The 17,948-nt window shown below is 34.2% G+C and overlaps 4 protein-coding genes and 2 non-coding genes across 8 annotated transcripts; 3 read left to right on the top strand and 3 right to left on the bottom strand.

Moving 5' to 3' along the window:
- Nucleotides 1–93: 93 nt before the first annotated feature.
- Nucleotides 94–3,079, top strand: SPX2 (SPX domain-containing protein 2 (SPX2)). Of its 2 annotated transcripts, XR_001929614.2 has the most exons (4): nt 94–527; nt 1,156–1,282; nt 2,128–2,671; nt 2,793–3,079. XR_001929614.2 is itself a non-coding variant. In XM_018128385.2 (3 exons), exons 1-3 carry the CDS (start codon nt 225–227, stop codon nt 2,592–2,594), a joined length of 897 nt encoding a protein of 298 aa, XP_017983874.2. In that variant the 5' UTR covers nt 94–224; the 3' UTR covers nt 2,595–2,785. The 2 variants fall into 2 exon arrangements, 1 of the variants encoding a protein (XP_017983874.2); XM_018128385.2 differs by lacking the exon at nt 2,793–3,079 and having other exon boundaries at nt 2,128–2,785.
- An 861-nt stretch (nt 3,080–3,940) lies between these two features.
- TRNAE-CUC (transfer RNA glutamic acid (anticodon CUC)) lies at nt 3,941–4,013 on the bottom strand. Its single transcript has one exon. It is a non-coding gene; the product is annotated as a tRNA-Glu (tRNA).
- Nucleotides 4,014–4,971: 958 nt separating this feature from the next.
- LOC18588760 (peroxidase superfamily protein) lies at nt 4,972–6,392 on the top strand. The gene is made up of 4 exons (XM_018128366.2): nt 4,972–5,217; nt 5,302–5,481; nt 5,629–5,791; nt 5,880–6,392. Exons 1-4 carry the CDS (start codon nt 5,011–5,013, stop codon nt 6,296–6,298), a joined length of 969 nt encoding a protein of 322 aa, XP_017983855.2. The 5' UTR covers nt 4,972–5,010; the 3' UTR covers nt 6,299–6,392.
- A 76-nt stretch (nt 6,393–6,468) lies between these two features.
- Nucleotides 6,469–6,550, bottom strand: TRNAS-GCU (transfer RNA serine (anticodon GCU)). The gene has a single exon. It is a non-coding gene; the product is annotated as a tRNA-Ser (tRNA).
- A 3,491-nt stretch (nt 6,551–10,041) lies between these two features.
- TED4 (Plant heme oxygenase (decyclizing) family protein) lies at nt 10,042–13,557 on the top strand. Its single transcript, XM_007013383.3, has 4 exons — nt 10,042–10,785; nt 12,427–12,650; nt 12,972–13,079; nt 13,231–13,557. Exons 1-4 carry the CDS (start codon nt 10,353–10,355, stop codon nt 13,321–13,323), a joined length of 858 nt encoding a protein of 285 aa, XP_007013445.2. The 5' UTR covers nt 10,042–10,352; the 3' UTR covers nt 13,324–13,557.
- Nucleotides 13,558–14,610: 1,053 nt separating this feature from the next.
- Nucleotides 14,611–17,937, bottom strand: LOC18588758 (DnaJ/Hsp40 cysteine-rich domain superfamily protein). 2 transcript variants are annotated; one of them, XM_007013381.3, is made up of 5 exons: nt 17,781–17,937; nt 17,597–17,694; nt 16,739–16,802; nt 15,652–15,748; nt 14,611–14,911 (listed from the first exon to the last, which is right to left on the bottom strand). In XM_007013381.3, exons 1-5 carry the CDS (start codon nt 17,836–17,838, stop codon nt 14,833–14,835), a joined length of 396 nt encoding a protein of 131 aa, XP_007013443.3. In that variant the 5' UTR covers nt 17,839–17,937; the 3' UTR covers nt 14,611–14,832. The 2 variants fall into 2 exon arrangements, with proteins under 2 accessions (XP_007013443.3, XP_088665716.1); XM_088809590.1 differs by having other exon boundaries at nt 15,652–15,721.
- Nucleotides 17,938–17,948: the final 11 nt, after the last annotated feature.

Here is a 17,948-nt window from a genome sequence, read left to right as displayed (position 1 = left end):
TTACACCTCTCTCTTCCGAAAGGAATAAAACCCAACGGATATTCTCACCCCTACCCTCCGAATATTCTCCGCTTCCCGTTATATTCTCCTCTTCTCCCTCGCCCACCTCCTTCCTCCCCACTCTCACACTTACCCCCTCCGTTTCTCTCTTTTTGCCTCGCTTTCTTTCTCATTTTCTGACCAACCAAACACCCCCTTTAGATTAAAAAACAAAGAGTTTTGCGATGAAATTTGGAAAGAGCCTCAGTAACCAGATCGAGGAGACGTTGCCTGAATGGCGGGACAAGTTTCTTTCTTACAAGGGGCTTAAAAAGAAACTGAAGCTTATTGAGCCGAAGTCCGGTGAGAGGCAGAATAAACGGCCTAGATTGGATGAAAATTTTGGTGATGTTGTCGATGCCGGAGATAAGGTCGGTGACGGCATTTCGAGAGAGGAGAGCGATTTCATTAAGCTTTTGGAAGATGAGCTCGAGAAATTCAACACGTTTTTTGTTGAGAAAGAGGAAGAATACATCATTAGATTGAAGGTAATTCCAACACTGGTTTGATTTCGATCTGTATGGTCGGGGAGAAAATTTTTATTTTTCGTTTCGGTTCTTTCTCCTGCTTTCCCGGTAAACAAACATGGATGTAAACTAAATTAACAAGCCATACACGTTGTCGTTTTGTTTAATTAAAGAAAGTACTTTTTGTTTCTTTTTTCTTAGTTTTTGAAATTTTTTGTTTGTCCGTAACGGTTCCGTTAAACCGTTGAAACTTTTTTGGCAACTTACGGGAAAATTCCTTGGATAACTGGCGCACATAAAGTAAAGGGTTGTCCTTGAGTCACAATCTTGAGTTTGCATGTTAATGTTGCTGCCAAGTAACTTTTTCTTACCTTCAAGACTATGGGCGTTCGATTAAAAAGAAAAAAAAATTACATGCTTGAAAGTTGAAATTGAAAACATAAGAGTAAGCTTGGATTAATGAATAGAAGATTTCAGGAATTATTATTAAAATGGTTACGGTAAAAATTATTATATGTAGAAAAGTTTTGATTATGCGAATTGGTGGGTAAAGATTCTTAGTTCTTAATGCTTAAAGTTTAGCTATGTGGGTTTTTCGTTTCTGTAAATTTTATGCTCATTTGGTGACTTATTTTGGGTTGGGATGCAGGAATTACAAGACAGTGTGGCGGAGGCGAAGGCTTCTAATGAAGAGTTGACGAACATTAGGAAAGAGATAGTGGACTTCCATGGAGAGATGGTTTTGTTAGAGAATTATAGCGCCCTTAACTACACAGGTAGTTCAGCTTTTCTTATTCCTTTCTACTGTTTGTTTAATCCAAGTTATTGCCATTTGCTTTGTTTTAGCCGGCCGAATGAGTTGTTTAGGGAATGATTAGGTTTGCAGCAACTTGCAATTCCTGTAGAACAGCCTGCTAGATACATTTCTGTTGAAGTCAGAATTACTTTATTCCTTTATCTGCAGCATACTTCCTTTTGACATCAATATTCTCCCAGACGACTTATCCACATCCATTCTTTAATTAAACATTAAATATTCAATCTTTCTTTAGATGGTCCCATACGAATGTGTTCAGCGCATTTGCTTCAGCATATGCAGCCATTATATTGAGTACTTATGGTACAGGCATCATAACGTTATACAATTAGTGTATTATGAATTTTATGCGAGTCTTGTCTGACGTATAATTCTCTCTATAAACTATTAGGATGTTATGTGGGCTGCATATGAATTATTTCTTTGTTCTTCCCTAAGATAATAGTATGAGTTTGTCCTAAATGGACCTTTTATCCGCCTAGTGCAGAGCAGGCCTGCACTTTATTTTCCTTGGAAATTGGTCCATTATCTGTAGAGCTTTACCTCCCTACTATGAGAACTGAAAAGCTGAGATAATTTTGAGAAAAGAAGAACACACATAGGGGGATCCAATGGTTTACACTTGGCTTATTAGGAAGATCATTCTGTATTGAAAAAATTTGCTTTTTCCGGTGGTTTATTATTTAAGTAGTAGTAACTAATAGAAATTAAGGGAAATTTTTCCTGGTATTTTGGAATTAACAATAGTTTAACAATGGTGCCTACCATATCAAGTGGATATCATTAACACAATGCTCTGAACAGGATTGGTGAAAATACTGAAGAAGTATGACAAAAGAACTGGTGCTTTGATCCGCTTGCCTTTCATCCAAAGGGTCTTGCAACAGCCCTTCTTCACTACAGACTTGCTTTATAAGCTTGTAAAGGAGTGCGAGGCAATGCTAGATCATCTATTCCCCAAGAATGAAAAGCCAGCTTCAACTGAAGCAAAGAACGGGGATGCTAGCAGGGATGGAGAGGATGATGGGTGTGATCCTTCAACGTCGTCTACCTCTAAGAGTGAAGATCTGCTCAGAATGCCCAAAGAGCTGGCAGAGATCGAGTACATGGAGAGCCTATATATGAAAAGCACTATATCAGCATTGCGTGTTTTGAAGGAAATTCGGAGCAGAAGCTCAACTGTTAGCGTTTTTTCATTGCCTCCATTGCAAATAAGCGGGTTGGACAAGACGTGGAAAAAGATTCCTGTTCTTGAACAAGCAGCTAAATAGATTGAATTTTGTAATAGGGGAATTGAACTAGTCTGCCCTTTGTTATTTTGTTTCGTTTTTTGACATTTACATCTCAGGTACGATAATGCAAATCTCAGATACTAACACCTGTAAATGCTATATTGAAGATACAGCGAATTAGTATAAGCATAAATTTTTGTTTATTAATATCAATGGGCGCTTTGTCTTGACATGTAGGTGTAGCAGTTGTGTTGAGATCAAGGAATGATTGGTTCTTGTACAAGTATACGAAGTATATGAGTATTGTAAGTATCAAATCCTCTCACATTTCGCAACGAAATTGTCAAGGGTGAAATCAAGATTGCCATCCACGATCGATGCGAGTAATCTCTCCATGGATGGGTCTTTTTGGATCAAGCTCATTATTATCATAATTAATTGACCTCAAACGGTATGAACTTCTTCAACGGGATGCACTTAATCTTCTATAAATATGAAATGCTCAAATTCATTTCCTCGTACAATGTCTCTATTCCTAATTAAACTCTTAATTTTTCTACTTATCAAACAACTAATCAACTTGTAATAAGTAGACTGAAATTTCACTGTTTATAAGTGGTAACCTATACCAGTTTTTAGCATAAATAAAATTTAATCTTTATTTAAAAAAAAAAAACAAGAAAGACAAATCTCCTAACCCCTGAGACTGACACCTCTGTTTTCATTCATGCTACTTCGATGTTAAGGTTGTGATTGAGATAAAAAAAAAAAGAAAAAAGCTTGTGATGGAGATGGTTTCTTACAAGAGATACATAAAGAACCCTCAAAGAAAAGGGAAAGGGTAAATGAGAGAGAGAGCGCGATAATTATTTTTTTTTTTTTTCATCTTGAAAATAAAGGGTCTTTCTGAGGAATCACCACCAAGGAAACAACAGAAAACAATACGATTCAGACGAAGTTTCCTAACAAACAGGTAATGCAATAATTGCATTTTTTGGTATCGTTTTCAAAGAATCTTGTGGTACACTCCAAATGCTTCTGCATTTTTAATCAAGTTGCCAAAAGAAAATATTCCCTCATTTTGCTTCTTGTGTGCCGTCCCTAGTCCCTTTGCTTAATAATTAAATCAAGAGCAATTTATTGGTATTATTATTATTATTTTGCTGAGAAATAATTAAAGAAGAACACAATGGAGGCAAAAAGGACGCTATTGGCATAATACTTTCTAGAAAGAAGAGAGCCATTTTCTAATTTTGATGGCAAGGTTCAGTTTTCAGGTTTGGCTAATAGAAAATCACTTATTTCAACTTATCTATGGTGTAATTAGATTTGGAATTTACTTATCAGAAATACATGATCGAAAATTTATTTAGGAAAAAGAAGTTTTCCGTTGCCGGGACTTGAACCCGGGTCTCTCGGGTGAGAGCCGAGTATCCTAACCAACTAGACTACAACGGATTGGCTGAGAGGCTATTAATGTCTTATTACAAACCATAAATATGCAATCCGATCTCCATACATAACTATTTAATGGAAAAGGAAAAACTTTGTGGTGAAAGGGAAACTTTCTAGTTTGTAATCGTACCTAATAATATTTTGAGTAAATGCAGGTGCACTGGGTTGGGAATTGCGATCCAAGGTAGAGCTATATAAGTCTTGTTATGGCCCAATTTCATTTCATGGATATAGACACACATTTTTCGTTTCCTTAGATTTAACATGTTTAATTATTTAAAAATAAAAAATAAACATTCATGTGCAATAAATTATAAATATTAGTATTTTCAAATAATTGTAATTTTTTAAAATATTTTTTAAGAATATAATTATTTATTACTTCCCTCACCTAACAAGTGCTCCAAGGACTAATTATTACTTAGCTACCTCTTGAAAAAGAATACTTAATCATTAGAGAACCATTCCTTTTTCCTGAATTTACATGAAAAATTCGAAACCAACCTATAGATTTAATTAACATCCTTGATCAATTCCTTTTTCCTTTTCCTTAATGGTATTTGATCAATATGAACGCGGTGAAAAACATTTCAAAAAAAGGAAAATGAAAGAGACATATTGTTAATTCAGTATGAAAAAGAAAAAAAACGCGTTGAGGAATAAAGTTAAAGAATCAGAAGATATACAATTAGTCAAGAGGCGTCTTACGTTATCAATTGCCATTTCTTGAAGCACAATAATATGCAGTCATGCACAGTGATTCCACCTTCACAACCTTTCGCTATAGCCAGACAAATCTTTAAAAGGGAGAGCACTATTTTAAATGGTCCCACGCGTTCCACTAAAAGAAGCTCAAGAGCAGCTCCAAAATTCGACGAAAAGACAGGCCAATAAAGCAACTTAAGCAAATCCATATATAAATGCTGCTGCCCTGCCCTAGTAGTGAAATACAGAACCCGGTTGCTTAATTTTGATTTGGTATTGTTTACCATTTGTGAAAATGGGAGCTTTTTGGTTAGTTTCTATAGTGAACTTGATGATGGTCCTGTTAGTTCAGGGACAGGGAGGTTTGCAGAATGGATTTTATTCTTCTTCATGTCCAAAGGCTGAGGCAACAGTAAGGTCTACAGTTGAATCACACTTCAATAAAGATCCTACAATTGCTGCTGGCTTGCTCAGGCTTCATTTCCATGACTGCTTTGTACAGGTTGCTTTGCTTACTCATTTTTCTGTGTTCTTCTCTATTGCATAAATAAAATCTAATTTACCAAACTGACATGACTTTTTTCAGGGCTGTGACGGTTCGGTGTTGATCTCTGGCTCTTCTGCTGAGAGAAGTGCGTTGCCAAACCTTGGTCTAAGAGGATTTGATGTAATTGATGATGCAAAAGCACAGCTAGAAGCTCTATGCCCCGGAGTGGTCTCATGTGCTGATATACTAGCGCTGGCAGCTCGTGATGCTGTTGACTTGGTAGTAATCGTTTTTGCCTTGTAACCTATACATGCACGCACACATATAGATATATATATATATATATATATATATATATATATATAAATAGACACGATTTTAGTTCAAAGTACAACTCAAGGGTTTTCATTCGTTTCCATATGTCAGAGTGATGGTCCAAGTTGGACAGTACCAACCGGAAGAAGAGATGGCAGGGTGTCTTCATCATCTCAAACCTCAAGTTTACCTTCTCCACTTGAGTCCATCGCTGCTCAAAGGCAAAAATTTGCTGCCAAAGGCCTCGACGATCGTGATCTTGTAACTTTAGTTGGTATATACCCTGTCTCCCTTTAATTTCTTTGCCAGAAAACAATAACTAAAGCAACAACTTTCCAACCGTATACATGTTTCTATGGCAGGGGCACATACAATCGGCCAAACGGATTGCTTATTCTTCAAATACCGCCTATACAACTTCACAACTACTGGAAGTGCAGACCCGACCATTAACCAATCTTTCTTAGCTCAACTTCAAACTCTTTGTCCCAAAAATGGTGATGGCTCGAAAAGGGTTGCATTAGATATAGATAGCCAGACTAAATTTGATGTGAGCTTCTTCAAAAATGTACGTGATGGTAAAGGAGTCTTGGAATCAGATCAGAGGCTTTGGGGGGATGCTGCTACACGTAGCATAGTAGACAACTATGCTGGGAACATAAGAGGATTGTTGGGGTTAAGGTTTGATTTTGAGTTTCGGAAAGCAATGATCAAGATGAGCAGCATTGAGGTCAAAACTGGTTCAGAAGGAGAGATTAGGAAGTTATGTTCTAAGATTTAACTGATTGCCGATAGAAAGCGTAACAGCAACAGAATCGTCATGAATCAATCTATATAAAATTAAGCAAAAAAATTATAAAGATTTGTTTTGTGCACTCTCAAATCTGATTGAAGAGTTGTATTTTTGCATCAAGTTGACAAAAAATTAAAAAAAGGAAAAAGGGAAACAGTCGTCGCCTGAGAGATTCGAACTCTCGCGGGATGAACCCATGTACTTAGCAGGCACACGCCTTAACCACTCGGCCAAAGCGACTTAATTGATAACGATGAAACACAATAACATAACTCCGTTATGAATCAATGAATCATAAGGAGAAAGCAAATATTAGGAGCTTACCCTCATTTATAATTTTGAGCAATTCATTCCTTTACCTTTACATCCACATTAACTTTGCCAAAAGTAAAACTATTTTGCAAATATAAGCAAGCCATGCCAAACAAAAAATGGTCCATTAAGCATAATTATGAATGATTTTTTGTTCTTTTAAATTGCATATGGGTTTTTGGGGAACATTTTAATTGTTAAAGTTTATAATTTATATATATATATATATATTAAACAAGTATATTATGCATTCTTTTATTCTTTCATGGCTATCGGAACTGACTAAGTAACTAACTAACTAAGTATTCCTTCTAAGCAAAGCCCAGCAAGGCAATGGCAACCCACCAGCCCTAACATCAAGAGAAACCAGCTTTCAACAATTGGCTATCAACAAATCCCCCTAGAAAGCCCAAAAAAATAGGAACATTTTAAAAAATAACATAAGATATTTTTAAAAAATAACTCTCTTTATAAATTTAATTATTTTTAATCAATTTAGACAAAATTATCCTTAATAAAATTACATGCCATGATATTACACCCCATATACAAAAACATGTTACACGTTATAATTAGGTTGTTACACGTCATATACAAAAACATGTGACACACTATGGTTAGGTTATCACATGTCATGTACAAAAACATGTTACACGCCGTATACAAAAACATGTGACACGGCATGGTTAGATTGTTACACGTCATGTACAAAACATGTGACACACCATAGTTAGATTGTTACACGCTATGTATAAAAACATGTGACACGTTATTACATATCATGTACAAAAACATGACATATCATGGTTAAGTTGTTACACACCATATTGAAAAAAAAATGTTATTGTTACACACCATATTGAAAAAATATTGTTATTATACGTCATATTCAAAAATATTTTGTTACATTTTAATACTTAAAAATGTTGTTGTTACTTACGAACAAAAACTTCAAATATTCTCAACTCTCTCCATTTCTTTTTGTCTTTTTGACAATTTGGTATCGATTAAAGTGTTTTTAACATGTTTTTATAAATCAAAACACAAATTTTTTTATCTAAAACACCTATTTCAACTACAACTTGACAAATTTTTTTTTAAAAACCTAGATTTATAAATTTTAAAAGTTTGAGTTTATTGGTGTCTAGGTCCTAAATTGATCTAACTAAAAGCTATTTCAAACATCTGTGATCATTTTTATCATTTTAGTTTTATCCAAAATACCTAAATATCAAATTCCTCAAATAGTCATCCACTCAAGTACATCAAAACCATTACTTGATGTCTTAAAAGAGTAGAAAAAAAAATCTAAAAACACACGAGAGAGAAATAGGAGTATAGTAGATGAATATCGAAGAGAGAAATTGATAAAATTAAAGAGAGTGAGATGGTGAGAGAGAGAAATCGAAAGTATAAATGGAGAGAAATTACGAGAAATTGTTTAATTTATTTGGAATAGTTTTAAGGGTATTTTTATCAAGTTATGGTTAAATATGACTAAAACTAGTTAAATTTATTTTTATAGTTATTTTTTAAATGCCTTAATCAATAAAGGTTATTTCTCATAATTTCCTAAAAAAAAAATACTATGAAACAAAGCCCTCAATGGAGAGTTTAAAAAAAAAAAAAGAAACAAATTTATGGAGAGGAGAATGCGAGATTAAGGAGTTTTAATTGGAAAATAATAGAAAATTTCTTCTTTATGCTTTACTTTCTTAATTCTTATTGCATATTAAAGATTTAACTCCATCTATTTTATATTAATAAAATTACAAAAACAAATTATGTTGTCCCCATCTATACAATAATGATGAGAATTTTTTTTCAATAAAAATTAAGATGATGATAATCAATAATGCTTGCTATTTTATCAACACGTGAACAAAATTGTTATTTGATATTTGTATGTGTAAGTATATAATGTGAATTAATCAACCATGCTTGAAAGCAATTAATATTTATATTGAATAAAAATGTATAAATAAATTTAGACTTGAAAAATAATACTCAAGAATATAAAGTTATTAGTACTTATAGATATAAATTAAGGTAAAATATTTTCGTCTCTTAACTTTTAGGCATAATTTTTCATGAGTTCATTAGTATAAAAAATAGATAGTACGTCTTAAAAGTGTAAAGATCATTAATATAAAATATGAAAAAAATTAAAATGTCATTTCTTTTTTATTAATTTTAACAAAATTCAAAAAAAATTCAGCTTCCTTTCTAATTTTTTTAATAAAAAAATTATATAATAATAATTTTTAAAATTAATAAAAAATAATTTTTTAATATTATTATATTATTAAATTAACGAAAACACTAACAATTAGATTTATGTGTTCAGCGAATATCTTTTTTTATGATAGAGTGTATATTTTGAAACTAATAGATTCATTTAAAATTTTGATTAAAATTTTAAAAAATAAAAATATTTTACTCATAAAATATTTATATACGTAATTTTATAAATAACGGTGAACAAATTCCTGAAATCATTTATAGGAACTCAATCGTCGGAGTTTTACGTAACTTTCTATGTTTTCCATGAAGACACGTCAAGTACCTGGAGAAGAAAGCCAGCAAAAAACAAATCCCCAAAAAATTTATCCCACTTCTCTATTCTCCACGGCACACAATTAACCAACACCACAAATAAATCCGTAAAATACTTGGTTTTTTTTTTGTTTGCCCAACCACCAATATAACTGGCAGTCCGCTCACGTATTGAACCATCTATTCTGCTCATGCCGACGTCGTTTTGAGCCAACGGTGCTCGTGTAATCGTTGCTCCACTTTTTATATATATATATATTTATGTTGTTATTTTAGAAAGCTAATTTGAATATTTGTAATTCCTCATTTTTTTACAATAACAGTTTTATTCACTATTCGAGTTGGTTGGAATGGATGAAATTGAGTAAAAATAAGCTAATTTTAAATCTCAAAAGAGTAAATTTATTTAGTTTTTAAATCGTTGACTTTTTTTTGGGTTATTTGCTCAAAAATAATTATTAGCTAGAGAGAAAAGGATCAACCAAAATAGGTAGGAATTTTGGCATACTAAACAATAGTACTCGATTATAGTCTATGGAGCAGTTATCACTGGTACTAAGGAGTGTTTTAAAAATTAAATATTGGTAAAACTTCTCTTTATATAGATCCCTTAATAGTTTAACTTTTTGTTGTTAAAATAATTGTAGTTAAAATGTCTACTGATAGATCCTATAAAAAAAATAAGATTAGTAATTTATGATTGAAATAAAACAATAAATATGATATTCCATAAATGGTATAGTATTTTAAAATAATACAGCTTTGACATTTATTTTTTTCCATATCAGGAAAATACAATTCTATTTTCAGCCACGCCCTTTCTTTATCTCTCAAGTACTAATTATTTAAAGAACAAAACCATGGTCCAATAACACAGCAATGGCAGATGCCTCCCAGATAATAGACACAACCAAGAAGCAACCAATACCCTTGCCCATCACACTCACCATTTTTTAAGCAACCCCCAAAATTTCTTTTTCCTTTAAAATTATTTACCCTTTAATTTATAGACAATTTGTTTCTATCGCTTTAGCTTCAAGAGTACTTGAACCGCCAATTCAAGCCTCAAATCTCATTCTTTTCTGTTGAAAACTCTCTCGTTTTCTTCTTCTTAGCAACAACCAAAAAAAAAAAAAAAATCCCATATATAACCCAGCAAGAAACCTCTCTTTCAATGGCGTCTCTGACCCCAATTTCCCAATCGCACGCCCTTTTAAAAAAACCAAACTTAACTTTAACCCCTCCGCCTCCCAATTTCTCTTCCAGTTTTATTGCCAAGGATTACCCATATTTCAAAACTCAGTCTTTTAAACTTCCCCCAAGGATGGCTACTAGGAATGGCGTCGTATCGGCCACTACGGCAGAGAAGCGCAGGAAGAGGTACCCTGGCGAGGCTAAAGGGTTCGTGGAGGAGATGAGGTTCGTGGCTATGAAGTTGCATACAAGAGAGCAAGCAAAGGAAGGAGAAAAGGAAGTGAAAGAGCCCGAAGAAAGGCCCGTGGTGAAATGGGAGCCCAGCGTTGACGGTTACTTGAAGTTCCTTGTGGATAGCAAGTTGGTGTATGATACGCTTGAAGGGATTATTGAAAAGGCTGCTTTTCCTTTCTGTAAGTTTTTTTTTTTTCTGGGTAACCTTTGCTCTTTTAGTTATTTTCGTCAGTCTTTTTGGATTTTTTTTTTGTGATTTGAAGAGCTTTTTTACTAGACTTGGTTAATGTTTCTGTTTCTTATATGTGTTTGTTTAATTTATTTTACTATAGTTGTTTATGTTTTACTATTGTGAACCTACCTCTTAAAAGTAGTATTTTTGTTTAGGTGAAGGGTTGCTTATTTGATTTGAGGTGGGGGGCTCAACGTCAATACATTATCTATCGGAGTGGATTAATGTCATGGAGTTTCATCAATGCTATGTTATTAGTAGTATCGTGATTGATTTTCAGAGTTGGAATATGCACGAAAAGAGGGGGTTAGAAAGAGAAAATAAGAGAAGAAGGGAGTCGAAGGTGTTTTTCATGATGGTAGTTAGGTGTTGTTAGATGGCACCAAAGAGCGAACTTGGAGTAACATAGCTCAATTTTGACTAAAAGTCTACAAGAATAAGATGGAATGCGTCTTTTTTCATGAAATCAGTGATCTCTTCTTCTGTATGGGTATTGGGACTTTAGTATGTAGTGTGTACTTGAGTTTGAAGATTGATAATTAGTTTCTAATACTAATCATTGCTGAACAAGGATTCTATATGTCTCCGAGCCTTCAAATAGAAGTATATGGCTTTAAGGGTGATTGTATTTTTCAAATTGTTAAAGGAACTTGGTAAGTAGTTTTAGTTTGTCTAGGCTTCTGGATTTTACCCACTTGAACAACTTTTTGGGTTAGTCTCATTCTATTCTTTCTTCTAACAGGTTCTATGTTCAGTGTTTTTCATTTTTCCCATGATCATGCAGATCAGCTTTCCATGATAAACTTCTTGGTATGTTTCGCCTAAACAATGATATGATCACTAATATACACCTTAAATTTTGTTAAGAATCTTGGAAATGGTGGGCATCATGCTGTGATATTTTTCGCATGTTTTGACAGTCACCCCCATGAAGTCTACTATATACTGCTTCTGATGTCTGTGTGTAGCTCAAACTCTTGACTTCCCTTGCACTTTATTTCATGATCATGTTGGATGAAATTATGCATATTTGAAACTTGTTGAAGAATTACCCCATGTACTGGGGAATTTTAAGAATTATAAATATTTATAATAATTTTTTTGTTATGAATCGATGGTTTCATGGTGTCAACTGGCTTGGAGAGTCTTGACTGACCAGAATGGCCAGTGGGGAGTTTAAATTCCCAAGCAACACTTTGCTATGACAGGGCAGAGGTAGTGTATTGAGTTGTGTAATGTGCCAATTATTCTGTGCCAAGAAGAGGAATAGATCCTAGATACATCTTTACCTCTAAACCTCCATCCTTGATAAAGGCAGATTTGATGGTTTTTCACAGAACCACCAAAGGACTTTAACCATCTAACCTAGATGATTGAATTATAGCTGTTTAATCCTTGAAATGAATGCCTTTAAAAGCATCAGTGCTGCTAACTTTGGGTTAAATCTGAAGTTTCAGATGGTTTACCATGCATCACTCTATTCATAGCTTACTCATGTCATGTATGTGCTTGCAATCTTTCTTGAGGTGGTTTTTTATTGTTTCTAAACTGCTAGAAAACTGAAGTGATATTCCTGGGTCTGCTGCAGATGCTGAATTCAGAAACACTGGATTGGAAAGGTCTGAAAAATTGTCAAAGGATTTACAGTGGTTCAAGGAGCAAGTCTATGCCATTCCAGAACCATCTTCGCCTGGTGTTACCTATGCTGAGTATCTTAAAGAATTATCAGAGAAGGATCCTCAGGCATTCATATGCCACTTCTACAATATATATTTTGCCCACTCTGCTGGTGGTCGCATGATTGGAAAGAAGGTATAAGAAATACTAGCTTCAAGTGTGTGTTCAAGACTGTGTTACTCAGTCCTGATCTACACTGTGTATAAGCAAACACGTGGTGTTTTGCTCTCTGTCTCTCTCATTTCCAATTGGGTCAGCTCATTTATCTGTTAAGTTTCTATCTAGTGGATACCCCATAGGCATACTTATCTTGTAACATGTTAAATGCATGCACTTGCCATGATCCATGTGGTCCTTCCTCCCCCCTTCTTCCCTCTTTCCCTGGAAAGTCCTTTGTTAAATTCATTTATCTTGACCTATGTCCAGTAATCAAGCTCCATTTTTCCTTTGTATTAGGTAGCTGAGAAGATACTTGACAACAAGGAGTTGGAATTTTATAAATGGGATGGTGACCTTTCCCAGCTGTTACAAAACGTGAGGGATAAGCTGAATAAAGTTGCTGAGGTAAATTTTCTTTGTATTAATGCAGAATTCTCCTGTAAACTTACCAATGGTTCTTTCTGACCTTCTTTTGCTATTTTTCCCCTGAAGACGCTAATCAATAAGTTAACGGTAAATTTATGACTAACATACATGTAATTATCTGGTAATTCAGAGCTGGACTAGAGATGAGAAGAACCATTGTTTGGAAGAAACTGAGAAATCATTCAAGCATTCCGGGAAGATCCTTCGGCTAATATTGTCATAGTGTGCATAGCATGCTTTGTTGTTGTTGTTGTTGTTGTTGTTGTTGTGATCTTGTGCAAGTAATGGCGCAAGCCAAAAGATGTCTGTGACATGTATCAGAACCTGTCTTATATATATGTTTTTTTTCCTTCTTTTTTTCATTTTATATGGAGCAACTATATTCCTAAGATATGAAATTACCTTCATTGTCCGTATCACAATTTGAATAAACTAAGAAGTATGAAATTTGTGTAAATCATCTGATGGAAGTGCTTGATGTTCTTGACCTGATTGTATGGGGTTCATTATACTTCTCGATAATTTAGCTTTATTATGTTATAATCAAGCGTGCATGTTCCACACACTTGTTAAATATTCAAATTCGAGGTGCTAAGCATTGGTAATTAATTTAAGTAATTTGTCTTGTTTGTGCTCCTAGAGATAACCAATTTTCTAGGATCAACTGTAAAAGGAGTTCTCAAAAGGGGTGTATGTGGGTTGCTGTCAAATAATTGATGGCAATGGCAGAGATGGACTTCAAAATATTTCTCAAAATAACCTCCCAATGGTTTTGTTAAAATCAAAGTAATTCTCGAGTATGTTTTTAAATATTAAACTATTTGCAAAATTTTTTTATATTATCAATATAAGTAAAGATAGTACAATATTTTACAAATTTTGATATGGTTTACAATACAATATTAATAACTTCAGACACCAACAATATTATCTCATACTCCTATTTTTTTGTCCCTATTTTAGGTTATAAAGTCTTTGTAAATCGTGAGACGAGTACTTGACCTTCGGTGGAGATCAAGAAAGATGATAGTTTAATTTAATGGCAACATTCTCCAAAGCGTCATTGCCATAACAGGCAACATGTGCTGAACCAATTTCTTGGCTATCGCGTTGTGTTTTTCCTTTATTGTTCATCCCTGTTACTAAACGTTAGATCGAAGTTTGAAATCCAAAATTTGTTGCCAATCTGACTCTATTGAGAAAACTTTACAAGTACAGTTATCTTTGTGCCGACGCGGCTGTGGCTCAGTGGATAGAGCGTCTGTTTTTTAAGCAGAAAGTCGTCGGTTCGACCTCTACCTGGCGCGTTGTGGTATTGTTTTCTTTTTGCCACTATATCAGAAAGGTTCAAATATATCCTTGCATTTAGGTGATGAAGACCCACGTTGCTGATGGCTTTCAATTTTCAAACAAGTTTGAAACCAGAATCCTTGAATTTTTTAGTGACTTCCGTTTTTGCTTGAATCATTTACTGACTTGAAACAGAACAAACTATACTGAGATTGACAAGTAACAGAAAACTATTGGTAAGGAAAATATTAAAGTTCTGCATGCCATACAGCAGGTGCTACAGTTTAGGTATGGCCACAGGTACTTGAACCATTTCCGAAAGAACGACCTTATAACTGAAACAAAGGTATTTCTTTTATCTAAGAAACAAAACAAAATTACAAAAGATGGTCTATAGTGCATATCCTTGAAGACAAACACAAACCAAAATTGGGCTTTTACATCATTCATCAAATGTGCTCATAAATCCCCCAATAAAGCCAGCTCCATTGCAATTCCCACATAAAATCTCCCTTTTCCCCCTGCAACAAAACATACATCAATAGGATCAAACACTGCTTGCTAACAATTGTAGTGTTTAATCTAGCCACGGAATTGTGGAATAGAAAGCTACTGACGCACTGAAAAAACCGCTTCCAAGAATTGTGATGCCATGTAGTAAAATACATGGTTGAAAGAAGATTAGAGCATCACCTGTGCCTCTGTTTTCAAATCTATGTTCCTTATTCATCAACTTTAGGATTCCTCACGTGAGGAAAAGAAGGAATGTGATGAACTCCTGGCTATTGAACCAAGAATGTGTCAATTTCTACAATCAGAAATAATGAATTTCTTGGTAGTGAAGTCCCAATACTAACTATCGCTATCAATTACCTTTTTTAGCCAATAAAAAAGGTGAAGTCAGTTCTTTTAAGACACTTATAGAATCTGGTCTGCCCTACACATAAAACTCACAGAAGAATTCTATGAATATTGGCCAGTTGACCTGCTCATAGATAAGAGTTCATTTTCTTTTCCAACAAGAATTGCAAAATTCACGATTCCATCTTGCTCTCAGTAATAATCAGAATCAAAAATAAAACTTTTAATCCTTGATTTATCCTCTAACGGGGGACATCAGAATAACGAAGATAAGGAAGGGTGAATAATTAACTTGAAGGTGATCAAAAACTGATAATGACAGATATGATATTAATGCAAGCTATAACAACTGGGCTGGGGGAGTGGGGAAGGAGGAGGAGGACGGAGAGGAAATGAGCACCTGCAAAGCCAACACAGCCCACCAGCTTTAAATTGTCCATTGAAGTGATCAACAGAATTAACTCCAGTACCTTTGCATTGAGTACACTGTTTAGCACCTGGCAGTTGGATATAGAAATTATGCAAGTTATAATTGTTTGTTGGTTGTATTAGAATAAGAAAACTCAGACAAGGATCTTGGAAGTGATGCTCATGAAAAGCTCAAGTACCATAATAAAAGACAAATAAAAACTAAAATGCCTAAATAGTGACTTGAACATTGGTTAATAAAGGAAGTCGTCTGGAAGAGTGAACGATTAGCTCAGAGAAGACAATCAGTACAAAACCTTCACACCTGACAAACATACTTATGATGTGGAAGAAACAAGTTAGCCGATAGGAAGAGTTTCACTCGAGAGTTGGTCAAGCTAAACAAGCAAGTGTTAAGGTCACCGTTTAGCTAAGAAGCCTTCTTACACACTTGAGAAGAAATAAAACTGTTATTCACTTTCATCAATTATAAAGTTGAAATTCTCACAAAAAAAAAAAAAACACAAAATACTAAGTAGGAAAGGATGAAGGGCAGTGAATTAAAAAAGAAATGAAAAAGGAAAACATATAGCTCTGCTGTTATCTGCTCCATGTAATGAACTGTTATGAAGTACACAGCATCTAAGCTTTTCTATGTTTAACCAACTTCATGATGCTTATATAGCATTGAATAGTTGTTGTCACATTGCTTACATAGAGACAAAAAAGTGCTGGATGCTTTTATTTGCTTGCTCTTCACATATAACAATCAACTAATCATACATCTTTCTTCAGATGGAATATACAGAAAATGGAATTTCATCACTAAAAACTCTTACAATTGGCAGTTTAAGGCATCCTTCTAGGTCAATGTTTACAATACCATATATATCAACAGCAGAAGGTCTTAAGTTCAACACTTAAATTAATATCGGTAGATTTCAAGAGAACAATACTGCTTCATTTCAAGCCAGAGACTGTACCAAAATTTTTAGTTATATGAAAAAAGAAAGAAGAAACCCAATCTCTGACAAAAAGACCGGACCAACAATAATGTAAGTGGCCACAGTTTTGCTTACCATTTCCATCACAATCAGCGCAGACAATACTATTTGGTTTAGCACTTTGATTGTTATTTGCAACCTGTTAAAAAAAGCTACGTAAATACGCAGGCAGAAAATTACAGAAGGATAAGAAAAAATTAAGAAAAGATATTTTAAAAAAACTGACCTTCCCCCTTAACCATGTTCCACCTTTCCCATTTTCATTTCTATACAAAGATCTGTGCCTCATTGTTTTAAGTTTATATGCATGCCATCAGCCACAACAATTCTTTCACATAGGCCTCAGCTTGTATTATTCAGCATTTAAACACGAAAATGCCTATCCTTACCATCAGAATCATGGGTTCTAGTGTATGAATTCATAACCCGCTTACTCTCACTATCCCATGAATTGATTCTTTAAGGTAGCTCATAGCTGAATACTAATACATTGACAATCTAGGTACTTAACTGTACACTTTTTGGTCTAGGAATCATAAAATGGAATGCTGCATTGGTTTTCCCAGTTCTCCATATTATTCATCCTCCTCAAGAATAGGCAAATTCCTTAGCCATTTCCAGAAATCATTCTAACTTAGATAACAAACACAATCATTCTAATTCATGCCTTGAGTCTTGACCACTATTTCCTTCGTTTTACTATATGTTCCCCACAAAATAAATATAAATTACAATCTAAAAATCCAACATACAAACCATTAGCATCCAAATCATTCCTTCACAATTCCCACCTTGCGAATTTACCAATGGGCATGAGCCCATTGGCAAGAAATGTTCAAATTACCAAACTTAAAGTTCCCCAACTTCACTAATAAAATGCAAAACTCAGACTATCTATCAAATGGGATAGTTAAAAAAAAAAAACCCTCTCACCTTAGCCTCTAAAGATTGAATTCTGGCACTCCTGGAGCTCTTAAACACTTCACTTACCCGAAGAACCTTCCTCGGATAGGAATTATCAATAATTATTCCTAAAACCAATGCAATAAACAATAAAGTAAAAAATCTGTCTCCTAGAATTAAACTAATATCAAAGAAACATCCACTTCTAGAGTACCTGGTTTACTGGGAGAGTTGAAGGAACAAACAGAAGAGAAACAAAGAGAGTTTGCCATTCTTTTTTATTTTTAAGAGACTTTTTCACTTTTTTGAAGCGCTTTTTGTGTTATAAAGCTTTGAACTTCCAGTTAGAAACAGAGAAAAAGTTATCCTTCGGTTGCTGTGC

The sequence above is a fragment of the Theobroma cacao genome, chromosome 9, assembly GCF_053813885.1.
Source record: "Theobroma cacao isolate CCN51 chromosome 9, ASM5381388v1, whole genome shotgun sequence".
NCBI lineage: Eukaryota > Viridiplantae > Streptophyta > Magnoliopsida > Malvales > Malvaceae > Theobroma > Theobroma cacao.
Note: the sequence above shows the minus strand (reverse complement) of the source record. Positions and strands in the feature narration are given on the sequence as shown.